This window comes from Natrix helvetica, assembly GCF_964273705.1.
Source record: "Natrix helvetica genome assembly, chromosome: 6".
NCBI classification, from domain to species: domain Eukaryota; kingdom Metazoa; phylum Chordata; class Lepidosauria; order Squamata; family Natricidae; genus Natrix; species Natrix helvetica.
In genome coordinates this window covers 81,338,860-81,354,264 of record NC_138553.1, presented here as the reverse complement: position 1 = coordinate 81,354,264, position 15,405 = coordinate 81,338,860, and the positions used below count along the sequence as shown (strand labels likewise).

At 44.8% G+C, this 15,405-nt stretch overlaps 1 protein-coding gene across 8 annotated transcripts in view; it reads left to right on the top strand.

The window, feature by feature from the left end:
* The window catches only part of MAGI2 (membrane associated guanylate kinase, WW and PDZ domain containing 2), a 498,445-nt gene extending 484,777 nt beyond the window's left edge, over positions 1-13,668 (top strand). For all 8 annotated transcript variants that reach the window (XM_081957510.1, XM_081957509.1, XM_081957508.1 and 5 more), the window contains one exon: positions 10,296-13,668. In XM_081957510.1, coding sequence (XP_081813636.1) covers positions 10,296-11,071 — 776 coding nt within the window. In that variant the 3' untranslated portion in view covers positions 11,072-13,668. The remainder of the gene's footprint in view (positions 1-10,295) is intronic.
* Positions 13,669-15,405: the final 1,737 nt, after the last annotated feature.

Sequence of the window (15,405 nt, the reverse complement as noted above, 5' to 3'; positions counted from 1 at the left end):
GAATCACTGATATAAGTCGAGGACTGCCTGTATATATCTGTCTCTAAAATGTGTCTGCAATTCTCTTTCTTTTATTAATTGCTTGCATGCCTCTTTGGCTCTATCTGTATTAGGAAAAAAAACCTTGGCTTTTGCTTATAAATGTCTCTTCTATTCATGCAAAGCTGTTTTGTTGTAAATTAATAATAATAATAATAATAATAATAATAATAATAATAATAATAATAATAATAATAAATGATTAATAATGTCTTGATGTTACTGCTTCTGTTAATTCTAATGATTGGTCCTAGGCTGTTCCTCCCCTTCCTTTAGGAACGCTATCTTCCAGTCTCTCCATGTGCATGAAAAGTGACAAGCATGGCTCCCCATATTTCTACTTACTGGGCCATCCTAAAGATACGGTGTGTAATCTCTGCCATTTATTAATATACTATGACAGATTTCTCTTTCGCTTTCTTTAATGGAGCTTTGTCCGATTGCTCGTAACATGTACAGCGTCTCCTCTAATAGTAGATATTGCTCTAAAATATCTTGAAAATATAAGACTAACAGAGTTGGAAGGGACCTTGGAGGTCTTCTAGTCCAAACCGCACCCCTCCCCTGCTCAAGCAAGAGATCTTATACCAGGGGTGTCAAACTCCAGGAGGGAGGGAGGGAAGGAAGGAAGGAAGGAAGGAAGGAAGGAAGGAAGGAAGGAAGGAAGGAAGGAAGGAAGGAAGGAGATTATGAGAGGGAGGGAGGATCTGAAGGAAGTCCTACCTTAGCACTTGGCCACCACAGGTGCCCCCAAGTCGAGTGACATCAATCTGGCCATGCCCACCCTGGCCACACCCACCCCACTCACACGCACCCCACCCATGCCCCCCATTCTCCGCTGAGGTCAGACACAACCCTGATGAAATTTTACTAAATCCTTTCCCCCCCAAAAGAACTTTATAAACTGATTTGATGCTAGGTTAACCATTATGCCAAGTCCTTTATGGAGCAGAGTGACTTCAATATCCTTTATTAGAGCTGCAGCATTAAAAAATAAACTTTATCTGAGATTTAACTGTATGTTGCCACTTCAACTGCTAGATTCCTGCTTCAGTTCAATTAATGCAATAGATTCTTTGATGGGCTACGTGTTTCTTAACTCTAAACAATTTAGAGTTTCTTTTGAACATTTTCAGTTGCATGTTGCAACCGAAGATATAAATTGTTGACTTGGAGTTCTTTTATATTCTTCTCATGGTTTTGTTTTTTTTAATGGTGCAATGTGAGCTTCCTTGGGCAATTATGCATTTCATTCAAGGTTAACCTGAGATTAAAACTCATTGTAAAATTAGTATACATTTATCTTGGGTTTTAAAAAGGGTGATCTGAATTCAGCATATTATATCTTATATATATATATTCCAGCATAACTCTGGAACGCCTTGAGCAATTTCAACCACACTTGGTATACAGATGACTTACCCCTGGGAAAAAAATATTGTGGGGGTAAGAAACCCCTAATACCCTTCAGGGTGTGTGTTCTGTTAAGATACAGCCTGTTGTGCCTTAAAATGGCTTCTACCGTACATCGTTGTGGAGTTGCCATTGGAACGGTGTCACAGTACTCCATAAGGGGGTTCCCTCTGTTAAGGGGGAAAATCCAACATTAGAAATTGCGGCAACATTCATGGAAGGAGGGTTGGGATAAATAAATACCTGGGCAGCGCTGGATTATCAGCTAGTGCGGAAACAAAAAGAAGATACAATACAATACAATACAACAGCAGAGTTGGAAGGGACCTTGGAGGTCTTCTAGTCCAACCCCCTGCCTAAGCAGGAAACCCTATACCGTTTCAGACAAATGGCTATCCAACATCTTCTTAAAGACTTCCAGTGATGGGGCATTCACAACTTCTGGAGGCAAGCTGTTCCACTGATTAATTGTTCTGTCAGGAAATTTCTCCTCAGTTCTAAGTTGATTCTTTCCTTGATTAGTTTCCACCCATTGCTTCTTGTTGTACCTTCAGGTACTTTGGAGAATAGTTTGACTCCCTCTTGACCACTTTGTGGCAACCTCTGAGATTTTGGAACACTGCTATCATGTCTCCCCTAGTCCTTCTTTTCAGAGAAGCTAAGGAATTAATCTCCCTTTTAAGAAATGCAGATTTTTTTAAAAAAAAACATTGAATGTAAAAATGTATGTATTGCTCCATCTCATGTAACCCAAAGTTATTCCATTCTTGTCTGAACCGAAGAAAAGATTAGAATTATCAGAAATTATTCTGATATTTACCTCAGACATTTATGCTATTTACACTAAAAAAGACACCACGATGTGTATTTGACCGTAGTTCAAATGTTTTGACAAATTTCTATCCTAGAAGATTATGCCCTGTATTTTAACAAAGATACAATGCAGATTTGAGACAGTCTTTGAAAAGGATTTTTTTTAAAAAGGAGGAGGAGGAGGATTAGTTTCAGTCTGGAGAGATTTGCAAACATAAATAAATAACACGTATAAAACATCCTTTTTGAAAATATGTCGCTTTGATCCCAACTTTGTAAACAAAAAGAAGATCAGAGAAATGCATCTACAGGATCTGTCTTCAAATCAGTAATTCTTCTCAAAACATCTCCTGAAGTCGTAAATTGCATTTACATAATGGGCATTTTGATAGCCAAGTCATTCTCATCGTATAAACTTAAATTATTAACAGCGGCAGCCATAACAAACAGTGAAATAAATATATTCATTAATACTACAGTGGTATAGGTAATCCTCGACTCACGACTGCAATTGAGGCCAACATTTCTCTTGTTATGTGAGGCGTTGAGGTGGGTTTTGCACCCGTTTTACGACCTTTCTTGCCACAGTTGCTAAGAGAATCATTGTAGTTCTTCAGTTAGTAACCCTGTTGTTAAGCGAATCTGGCTTCCCCATTGACTTCGCAGAAGGTCGCAAAAGGGGATCGCGTGACCTCAGGACACTGCGACTGTCATAAATACGAGCTAGAATTTTGATGACGTGATCACGGGGATGCTGCAGAGGACGTAACTGTGGGAAAACGATCAAATGTCACTTTTTTCAGTAATTCAGTTCGCTAAATGAACTGTTGTAAGTCGGGGAGTACCTATAGAAGCTGATAGAACAGGGTTATCAAACTTGATTTCATTGAGGGTCACATCAGGGTTGTGTTTGAGCTCGGGGAGGGGCGGGCGTGGCCAGTTTTCCAGTGGAAAACTGAGCTCACAGGCCCTGTTTTCGGCTGGGATGGCCTCCTGCAGCATTCTGCCAGAGAAAGCCTACCGAGCTATGTTTTCGCTGGCAGGGGGCTGCAGGAGGCTGTCCCCGGCTGAAAACAGAGCCTGGGCGTGGCCCTCTACCAGTGAAAACAGAGCTCATGGGCCCTGTTTTCGGCTGGGATGGCCTCCTGCAGCATTCTGCCAGAGAAAGCCTACCGAGCTGTTGTGGCCCAGCCGGTGCCGGTGCCGCTGCCACCAGACTCCGACAGCGAGGTGTCCTCTGAGTCGGCTCAAGAGGAGGTGGGGGACCCTGGACAGGGTTCCGACGCTGAGCAGGGCACAGAGAGGCTGGTTGGCCACCAGGGGGCGCCTGAGGCATGGAGCAGTGGTGAAAGCCAAAGGAAGGGGGCTCCTGATGTCATGCCTTGGAGCAGTGGAGAGGAGTCACAGGACAGTGAGTCAGACAGCAGTGAGCTATTAGATGCTCGTTACCGACGTGCTACCCGGCGTAAGGAGCAGTTGAGCAATTACAGGAGGTAATGGCTCTCAGCTGCTGATCATTAGACTCCTCTCCAGACTATAAAGGGACTGCTTGTGGACACACCCTTTGCAGGAATCAACTGATCATTGGAGTTGGAGAAGCTCAGATCTGTGTCGTACTTTGGCAGGCTGGATTGCTGCTAAAGGTTTTACCTGGATTACTGTCAATCTGTGCCCTGGACCTTGGCTGCTAAGGTGATTATCTGGAGCTTGGTAGCTGGACTGCTGCCAAGGGGTGTCGCTGTAGCTGGATTGCTGCCCAGAGTGCTATCTTGACCTTGGCAGGCTGGATTGCTGCCAAGGTGGAACCTGTATGTCAATAAACATCTTTGAAGAGACTTTGTGTCGGAGTGTCTTGGTATACAAGAGGAGGGGGTCAGAACACCGAGCTATGTTTTCGCTGGCAGGGGGCTGCAGGAGGCTGTCCCCGGCTGAAAACAGCCTGGGCGTGGCCCTCTACCAGTGAAAACAGAGCTCACAGGCCCTGTTTTCGGCTGGGACGGCCTCCTGCTGCATTCTGCCAGAGAAAGCCTACCGAGCTATGTTTTCGCTGGCAGGGGGCTGCAGGAGGCTGTCCCCGGCTGAAAACAGAGCCTGGGCGTGGCCCTCTACCAGTGAAAACAGAGCTCACAGGCCCTGTTTTCGGCTGGGACAGCCTCCTGCAGCATTCTGCCAGAGAAAATGGAGCTCAAAGGGGGTCACGTGCGGCCCGCCGAGCTCCATTTTTGCTGGCAGATGCCCTGTGTTTCCAGGGTGGCCCATGGGCCAGATCTAAGCACTCTGAGGGCCGGATCTGGCCCCTGGGCCTTGAATTTGACGCCCTGCAATAGAATAAAAGAAACCTTATTTTTGTCTGACTTTTTAAAAGCTCTACCTGGATGTATCCCGTGTCTTTACAGTATCAAAACAAAATAAACCATTTTAGTGCAAATTGATTTTGTAATTCAGCCTCCAACACAAGCTGATTCTGGATAAGAACAAGATGCTCCGAACTTGGCCTACAGAAAAATAATATGGCCAAAATCCAACTTTTGGGGCGCTCCTTGCGCGCAATAGGCACCTTAATAAGAAAAGATCTTGGATCACATAATTACGGTTGTTGTGAGTTTTTTGAGTTTTTTGATACTCCCTCACACAAAATCTGTGTGATTTTAACTAATATACTCCCTATCTCTTAAATAGGTCATGTAAATAATCAGATTAATTGGCAAATGTATTAATTGCCCATGCATTGAGTTATTTATGAACCCCTCTAGTCAGTGATGGGATTCAAAAAAATTTACTACCGGTTCTGTGCGCGGGGCTTAGTGGGCGGGGTGGGGCTTGGTGGGCATGGTTTGGTGGGCGTGGCAAGGGAAGGATACTGTAAAATCTCCATTCCCTCCCCATTCCAGGGGAAGGATACTGCAAAATCCCCATTTCCTCCTGATAAGCTGAGAATAGATGGGGGCGGGGCCAGCCAGAGGTGGTATTTGCAGGTTCTCCGAACTACTGAAAATTTCTGCTACCAGTTCTCCAGAACTAGTCAAAACCTTCTGAATACCACCTCTGCCTCAAGTGACTTCATTATATTAATAAAAGGTATTTAAAATTCATTCCATTGCTTAATTATCTGCCGACTTTTGGTGTAACTTTTGCAGCCTTTCTTGAGCTCCGCACTAAGACAATGTCTAGAAGCATTTTTAAGACCCTTAGGCACAAATCACTTGAATAGAAAAAGCAATTATTATTGTGAAAAGTTGTCTTGTTGATTGCTTTGAACGTATCCTTTAATAGGAACAGCTGGAGTGACAGAGCTCCCATTAAGATTTAAACTGCAGGGGTGTCAAACGTGGTTACATTGATTGATGCATTAGAGTTGTTTGACCCTGGGGGGGAGGGAGGTGGGGGAGGCGTGGCCAGGTGGGTGTGGCCAGCTCAATGTCACTCGTGTCAGGGGGGGGCGCACCTGTGGCCTCCCGAGCTCTATTTTTGCTGGCAGAGGTACCGCTGTTTCCAGGGCGGCCCAGTGGGCCAGATCTAAGCAACCCGTGTGCCGGATCTGACCCCCAGGCCTTGAGTTTGATACCCCTGCTCTACTAGAAATAGATGATAAATATGATTTTCTCAAGAATATTTAATGTCTAGATGCCAACAGATTCAGCTCCCTTCGCTTTGGGGTATATCCACTCCATAAGGAATATACCCAACGTGCATCCCTTTATAAAAGAAATAAAAAGTGGCATTGAGTCTTGAGTTAACACAGAAGTTGAGTTAGAATAGAATAGAATAACAGAGTCGGAAGGGACCTTGGAGGTCTTCTAGTCCAACCCCCTGCTTAGGCAGGAAACCCTATACCGTTTCAGACAAATGGTTATCCAATCTCTTCTTAAAGACTTCCAGTGTTGGAGGATTCACAACCTCTGGAGGCAACTTCTGTTCCACTGATGAATTGTTCTAACTGTCAGGAAGTTTCTCCTTAGTTCTAAGTTGCTTCTCTCCTTGATTAGTTTCCATCCATTGCTTCTTGTTAATAGCTAACCAAGTTAATAGCTTGGTTGATAAACATAATTCTGCAGGATACTTTTATTTATTTATATTTCATATTTCCGATCCGGCCAGCCCCAGTCACCAGAGGGACTCTGGGCGGTGTACAATAAAACATCACAATGTAAAAAAACAGTATAGAAAATTTAAAATGTTAGAATTGACATTATAGAATTAAAAATTTACTTCCAGGGCACACCTAAACCTGATACCGGCTTGTTCTTATTCTTTTTGAAGCTTCTCTCTTTCCTCCATTAAAACGTTCTAATTTAAACAAAGGATAATTTAAACAAAAAAAACCTGGATAATTTAAACACAGGAAGCTAGTTTGGTGCCCTGGTGAAGGCTAGAAACCTGGAGGCCATGAGTTCTAATCTTACCAAGGGGTGGGATTTAGCCGGTTCGGATTGGTTCGGGCGAACCGGTTCACTCCGATGATCAAGTGCGCCTGCCCGCCTGCTCCTTTGCTTTATCTACCTATATCTTCTCAGTTCTACTGTACAGCACAATGGAGTTGCCATGATAACAGCTTCACAGTACTCCACAAGGGGGGGCTCCCTCTGATATGCGGGAAAATCCAACATTTTCCCAAGGGTGAAATGCTACTGGTTCGGGCCAGTTCGCCTGAACCGGTAGTAAAAAAATACTTTTAAACGCTTTTTAAAAAACCGTTTCAACCATCGCATGTCTGAGCTTCGGAACTTTTTTTTTTTTTACTTTTTAAGCATTTTTTTAACTACTAGTTCTCCAGAAATGTGGGGGGTGGGAGGGTCCATTTTTGCCCCCAGCAGGTTTCCCTGAGGCTTGCTAGGCCAAAAACGGTGGGTGGGGTGTGCTGAGAAAGAAAGGAAGGAAGGAAGAAAGGAGGGAGGGAGGAAGAAACAGAGAGAGAGAAAGAGAGAGAGAGAGAAAGAAAGAAAGAAAGAAAGAAAGAAAGAAAGAAAGAAAGAAAGAAAGAAAGAAAGAGGAGGGGGGAAGGAGGGAGGGGAAAAGGAGAGGAAGGGAGGACTACAAACTTGGCACTAGAAGCTTCAGGGGATAATCCAGGGCTGGAAGGTACCTGGAGGTCATCTAGTCCAACCCTGCTCCAGCAGGACATTGTTAAAGTGAGTTTCTGTGTTTTGATTCCCCAGTTACATGACTACATAGCCACACCCACCCAGTCACATGACTCCACCAAGCCATGCCCACTGAGCCACACGCACATAACCGGTAGTTTAAAAAAATAGAATTCACCACTGCATTTCCCCCCTATAAATAAATGCCCGGGCAATGCTGCATTATCACCAAGTCATGAATAAAGAGGACTGGTTGATTTTTGCTGGTTGCCTTTAATTGAACAAACAACGTTGCTGACTGTTAACAACTCAAGCCGAAGGTGGTTTAATGATATCTCTGTTCCCGTTTCCGAAGGGCAGGGTGAAAGAGGAAAAGAGGAAATAATCATAATTTCTCCAGGTGGCCTAGACGTACTCAGTAAAACCAACAAACCCTCTTCGTCTCCCTTGCCATCTCCTTCCCTTTGCAAATTTTCTCCATGTCCAGATGTTATTGGCTTGAATGAAATGTGTATGACTTAAGGGAGACATGAAAGAACCATCAAAGGCCAATGAACCAAATTATAATTTTGAAAAAAACTAGCTCAGAGTGTGCAAATCAGGATCAACCATGGCAGGGGTGTCAAACCCGGGGGCCGGATTCAGCCCATGGGGTACTTCGATCTGGAAACAGTGAAGGACTCACCCGCAGTGCCTCTTCCAACGAAAACGGGACGCGTACAACTCTCCCGAGCTCCAGTTTTGCTGGCAGAGGGTTGCAAGGAGCCATCGTAGCTGAAAACGGAGCTCGGGAGGCCATTTTTGCTGGCAAAGTGCTCGGGCCAACACTTGCACCCCCAACATGAGTGACGTTGAGCTGGCCACGCCTACCCTGCCCCACCCCCTAAAATCAAACACAATCTTGATGTGGCCCTCAACGAAATCGAGTTTGACACCCCTGAATTTTGGTGTTCAACGTGCTGCAAATATTTATTTATATTTCCAATGTCTTACCCACCCACCTCCCTGCCAGAGGGGCTCATGTTTCGGTCCTTGAATGCTGCCTTTCTTACAACTGAGGTCATGGGCTCCATTCCGTCGGATAATGGTTAACCTGCCATCTTGTTTTATAATCGTTCGATGATCCAAGCTACAGAGTGAGGTCAACTTTCCAACATTCCTCCTTAAGAATTCACTAGAGTGCTCACCCTTTTTTATGGTGTGTTGCATTGTGGGTTACAAATTGGCCTAGGGGAAGGAATGATCTAGTTAATCTTTTATGAATAAAGGCAAAAAATCATGTCCCAGGATTAATGTTGTACGATCCAATCGGGGTCGGTCACCGGGGACCAGAGGTTTTATCTTTTGAGTTTTCGGACTCATGTTGGAGCTCATCCTTAGGGAATTTCTCTCTACTGGAATATGAGCTTCGGGTTATTCTCTGAGTTGTATTTATGTGGTGCCTTCCTATTCATTGATTGGTCTGTTGATGGCTGGCGATTGGCTGTTGCTTCCTGCCAAACCAGAAGTGGGTTCCTACCAGTTTGGAGTGGTTCAACCGAGTAGGTAGTAATTCGTCCTGCCACACCCCCTAACTGGTTCTATCGGTGGCGCCATAGGCACTGCCATCTTGTTTTTTGCTTCTGTGCATGTGCAGAAGCAATGTTTCAGTACTGCACATGAGCGCATTGCGCGCATCAAGCAAACCAGAAGTGGGAGCAGCCGTAACCCACCCCTGATAAGCTGGAGGTAAATCAGCACTCCCGTTGATTGACAAGGGGCCCATTTCCCAGGCTTCAATCACTTCCCTAGCTATCTTTTTTGCATTTTCCAGATTGGTACAAAGCAGGGGTGAAATGCTACCGGTTCAGACCAGTTTGCCTGAACCGGTGGTAAAAAATGCTTCCAGTTCAGGCGAACCGGTATTTCCAACAATCAGCTGGGCAAAGATCAGCTGTGATGCATGATATATATTAGCTAGAATCATCGGATTTCCTGCTTTGTAGCTAATCTAAATTGCGTGACACAGCGGATTTCTCCCTCCTCGCCCCGCCTGTTCTACTTACCTTTGCAGACTCAGAAGGCTTCAAAATGTCCCTTTTTTTGCACTGTACGGACACACACGCGGTAGCAGACTCAACGAACTGGTAGCAGACTTCAGAGGATTTCACCGCCGGTACAAAGATAGCTGGGGAAATGGTTAAACCTTGGGAAATGGTCCCCTGGTCAGTCAACAGGAGTGCTGAATTGCCACCAGCCTATCAAATGCTTAGGAACTGAGGGCTCGGCAGCACCAGGAAACAACAGCCAATCACCTGCTATCAACACACCAACCAACCCAATAGAAAGCACCACATAAATACGACTCACAGAATACCCCACAGCACATATAGCAGTAGAGAGAAGTCCCCCGATGATGGGCTCCAACACGTATGAAAGCTCAGAAGAGTAAACCTCTCATCCGGGTGACCAACCGAGATTCAATTTTGCAATAATGTTCTCCCTTGGGTGGGCCAAGCCCCTTCCAAAAGATAGCCAGGGGACAGATATGATTGACCCAAAAGATGAAAGCCAAGCATTTCTCCCTCCTCCTCCTCCTCCTCCTCCTCCTCCTCCTCCTCCTCCTCCTCCTCCTCCTCCTCCTCCTTCTTCTTCCTCCTCCTCCTCCTCCTCCTTCTTCCTCTTCCTCCTCCTTCTTCCTCTTCCTCCTCCTTTAGAGTCAATGATCCACCATGGCTAACTTTTGTGAGGGGGGGAAACCACCCCATGTTGAAAGATGTAGCTCTAGAAGAGCAGCCCCTCGGTTGGAATTTCTGTTGAAATGACTTCACTTAATTGCCTGTCTCCTCCCTCCTTTTCACCAAGCTTTTGAAAACGACGGAGGCGACTTCCTGTTGAGCTGTCTAGGCGTTGCAATGAATACTCAGCAGGGGGATTTGGAACTAACCTTGTTTCTCTTCATTCAAACAGACGAACCAAACTCCTGGAGGGCTCCCGCTGCCACCTCCCCAGGTCTGTCGGAAGTAACTCTTTCCCCCGATGACATTGTCTTGCCATTATCTTCATCGCATCTAGCCCAACCCTCTGACCCTTCCTGCCAGATAAGCCCAGACTCAGCTTGGGATATCAAGAGGGAACATCACGCCAACAAGCCAAAGGAGTTTTCAGTCAACGGCCACAGGAAGAAAAGGTTAGGCGAACAGACAGAGCGGTCTGCCAGTCCCAAGAAGGTAGATAGGTCAAAACACGAAGAGGTATGGAGGAAAGCAAGCTCGGAAGGCAAGAGTAAGAGTACGGAGAGCGGAAGGCCGTTGCCGGAAACTAAGGCAGGAGGACTCAACCCAATGGCCGAGGATGGTGTCAGAGGACATGGATGTGCTGGAACCAATGAGGAATGGGTTGGGAGATCCAAGAGCAAACGAGGAGGATCCCTTGGAGGAAAGGATCCTTACGTCACGGTGGCGGCAGAGAAGAAGTCAACTGAACACGTCAAGTTGGATCCCATTGGTGCTACCAAGGCGTATAGTAGCAATAGTTGCAGCTCCCATGGAAGTGACATGGATCACAGCCAGAAAGAATCCGAGAGGAAGCCCGGCGAATTCCCACGGAAGGGACACGCCCACCCCATCCCGACACACAACCCCACCGCTCGGAAGGCAACGGTCTCTCCGGGGCCGTGGAAAATTCCTGGCTCCGATAAGTTACCTGGGATCTTAAAATCCACCCCCTCTGCCATGAGCAGATAAGCCATCCACGACTGTTGCCTTCTCGTGGTTCACGAGTGATGCAGAAACAGCGTCCTCTATTTCTGTCTCCCCCCTCATTTTAATTTATTTTAACTCATCCGCTCGAAGTGACGGAAAAAGCGAAAAGCCGTTAACATGTAACTCTGCGACAACATGCATCACATGCAGCTACGTCTTAATACGTTCATGGAAGATAAGAGTCACTCTCTGTATCTAAACGTGACCTTGAAGCCCCCAGTTTCATTTTAGAGACTTTGGCAGCTACGGAAGAAACCAAAATAATACGAGAAGGACATTTGACCCCCATGCAGTGTAGCTTTACTTTGACGTTTTCCACTGCATGAAGGTCTTGGGAATTTTTTTTTTTTTTTTCAATTCAGACTTTATATCGAGAAACTGGAAGAAGTTAGAGCAATCATAAACTGGAACATCGCCTTAAATAAAACTGCACGGGGAAAGTTAAAAGTGGAAATAGAATATTTTATCTGAACTCATCGTTGTAAATAAATAGTTCTCGGCATATCTAGACAGGGGTTGAAGCATTGACATTGTAAATCCATGCTACGTCTCTACTGTTAACACTTTTGGGGAAAAGAAAAGGAAAAAAGAACCAAATCTGTCCAATGTTAGTATCATAATTCATGACGAGGCACCCTAGTGAATTCGCTCAAGCAGAATCATTTCTACGTCCATTTTGTGAGCCAACCATATTTCTGTACACGGAGAAATTAAGAGTGGAATTACATTCAGAAACCTAGACTCAGATAGATTCCTCTCCCAGGCAGGCCCCCACCTACAGATTCGAATCTCCAAATATCACCTAGGTCAGGGGTCTCCAACCTTCCTCCCCCCCCTCCCCAGTCTGTTGACCGGAATCGGGCTGCGGCATGCCAGAAACCATGCAAACAAGCAAAGTCCCCTCTGTGGGAAGCAGGCCACAGAAAAACCCACACAAACCCCACATAAATGGGGGGGGGGGATGGAACTGGTCCCTGGTGCCCAAAAGGATGGGGGGAGGGGCACTGGCCTAGGTTTCACAGAAGGGATCCTAAACTACAATTGCCAGATGACCACGACGAGAGAGTGATTCTTGAAAAATAAAAAAACAGATATATATTTTTTTTTTTTCCTATCCGAAAAGCCTTGGTCTCCTGCAAGAACTCATCACGGTCTAAATACTAATTCAACTTTTTTTAAAAAATAGGCCTGCCTTTAGATTTTACTCCCCGTCGCACTTTAGAAAGTCTAAAAGTAGATGTCCAGGAAAGTCCTCTTTTTTGTGTGTGAGGCAACGCCGTGTTCCTTCCTTCCCTATCCTGCGTCTCTTTTTCACGTCTCCAGTGCCATAACGACGTTTCATTTGCACACTGATGAAGTGTTGGCTTGTTCTCCAAACTCTGCGAATCACCCCTGTTAATTTCCGAAAGGTTTGCTATTTTTCTTTTTTTCCCAAGCAATAGGAACAAAAGCAGCAGCACTCAGTAATAACTTTAATTTTTCTCTCCAGACAAAAGGGTTATCAATATATATATATTTCTTGCAAACCCTCCCTATTTCTCAGAAGTAACCTTGTTCGGTGAGCAGAATCCAGTCAGGAGGTATTTCGAATTGATCCAGGGCATAAAGAAGAGATTGAACCTTAGTCAAGCAACAAAACCCTGCATTTCTATGTTTCCCCGAAAATAAGACAGGGTCTTATTTTCTTTTGACCTCTGAAATAAGCGCTTGGCCTTATTTTCGGGGAGGTCTTATTATTTTTGAGGTGCAGGAGGCAGCGAGCGTGGTCACCTCATGGCTGCTGCTGTGTTGCAATATTTTCGGGGAGGGCTTATTTTAGCGCACGCGTGCAAAAGCTCCGATGGGGCTTATTATCCGGGGAGGTCTTATTTTCAGGGAAACAGGGTAGTTCCACTCGATCTACAATCAGTTAATCCGCATTTTCATTTTGTTTTCTTAGGGAGCGATGGAGCTCTCTTCTATCTTAAGACAAAATCAGATTGAAAAGAAGGAAAGGAAATGTTTGCACCTTGGGGGGAAAAATAATAATAAAAAAAATGCATATTTAAGAACCTGCCCCATTCTAGTTTTTTAAGAAAGCACAAAGATATGTAGCTGTTTACAAAATAGAATATCTATCTGTCTATATATATTAATTAAGAGAAATAGAGAGAGATATATCTTTATTCCCAGCCTAGATATTTGGCATAAGTTGCTGTTTAATTTATTAAACCTTGAAATGTAGACAGGACATCTCAAGCGAAGAGGGAGAAACTGAGATTCTTGTTTGACTTCAGTTTGCATCTTGCTCATCCCTCTTTTCGTGTCGATCACACGGCTTTATGTGGCTGTAATTGATAACATGTGAAGGCATCATTTAAACCCCATTCCAGATAATATTTCTGTGTAGTGTTAGCTGTGAATTTACCTTGTACAGCTCTATTGCTATAAATATAATTCCATGTATTAATAGTCACAGAAAAGCTGAAAGTGAGCAACTATTTTTATGAAACACCACTATGGATAAATTAACTTTTACAGAAATCTTGTTTACTGTATGATATTCTAAACCACTCAAATAAAATATATATCCAAGAATCTTTTTTTTCCCAACTGTTTATGCCGTGTAATTCATTATGAGAGGAAGCGTCCGGACACCAAGAACCGTGAAGGACACGTGGAGTTACTTCGGAGTAGTTCCTATATTGGTGCGCACTTACGACTGAATCTTGCCAGACTAAAGCAATTATCTACATTGCTATAGATACAGATAGTCCTCAATGTACCACAATGGAGACAAAAATTTCCCATTGCTAAGCAAGGCAGTTGTTAAGAGAATTGTGTCCCATTTTATAACCTTTTTTGTCACAGTTGTTAAGTGAATCACGGCAGTTGTTAAGCTAGTTACACAGTTGTTGAGTCTCTGGCTTTGTTTGTCAGAAGATCGCAAAAAGTGGCCACATCACCCTGGTACACCACAACTGTCATAACCATTTGCCAAACGTCCAAATTTTGATCACATAACCATGGGGATATTGCGACAGTCGTAAGTGGGGAAAACAGTCATAGGTCACTTATTTTCAATGCCGTTCTAACTTCAAACAGTTAACTAAAGAAATGGTTGTACGTTTAGGGCTATCTCTGTTCTCTGACCTGCTAGGGAATGTCCGTCTTTGCATTCTTCCTGCCCACCAGACATTCCAAACTCAGAATAACAGAGTTGGAAGGGACCTTGGAGGTCTTCTAGTCCAACCCCATGCTCAAGGAGGAAACTTGATACTATTCCAGACAAATGGCTGCCAATCTCATTTGAAAACCTCCAATGTTGGAGCACCTACAACATGGAGGCAAGTGTTGTGGCCGCCAGCCCCTCCAGCAGCTGAATCAGAAAAAGGAGGAGGCGTGGGAGTTAGGGTCAGCATCAAGGCAACCTGAGAGCTCCAAGGGGGAAGAGGGAATGCAGCTGTCACAGAGAGGGGAGGGGAGAGAGGGAGAGGCAGAGGCAGAGCCTCGGCCATCTGTCAGTCCTCAGGCGGAGAGTCAACAACCCCCAGGTCTGGAGGTAGCTGATGAGGAAGAGGAGGAATAGCAGAGTCCAGTACCTGATGCACAGATGCGCAGAAGGCAGAGGAAAGGAGAGCAATGGAAATCTATGGGCTGGTCCTTGGGACAGAAGAACCACTGATGCTAGCAAAGCCCCACCCTAGCTCTGGGGATCAAAGGCAGGGGGCGGAGATGAATAGATGTGGCAGACAACTATTTATCTCCCTGTCGGACAGACCTGTTAGCTTTGGTGAGAGAGAAACTTTTTGCCAGCGCTCCTAATAAAGGAATCATTGCTTCTCTACTCTACTCTTGTCTGCTCTGCTTTGCAATGGGTGGAAACCAATCAAGGAGAGAAGCAATCTAGAACTAAGGAGAAATTTCCTGACAGTGAGAACAATTAACCAGTGGGACAACTTGCCTCTAGAAGTTGTGAATGCTCCAACACTGGAAGTCTTTAAGAAGATGTTGGATAACCATTTGTCTGAAGTGATGTAGAGTTTCCTGCCTAGGCAGGGGGATGACTAGAAGACCTCCAAGGTCCCTTCCCACTGCTTTTCTATTCTACTCTATACCTAGCTTCCTCAATCGTTCCTCGTATGGTTTGCCCCTTATCTTAGTCTCCTCAATTGGGAGCATGTGACATTAATCACAAAATGTTTCAGTAGTGAATTGGGATTTCTTCACGGGCTTCAACGTTACAGCATCTTGAGAACGTTGATAGCAAAAGTCTGAATTTTCTTGATAAGCTCAACTAGCCGTAGATAAGCTTTTGGGTGGTCACAGAGACACCT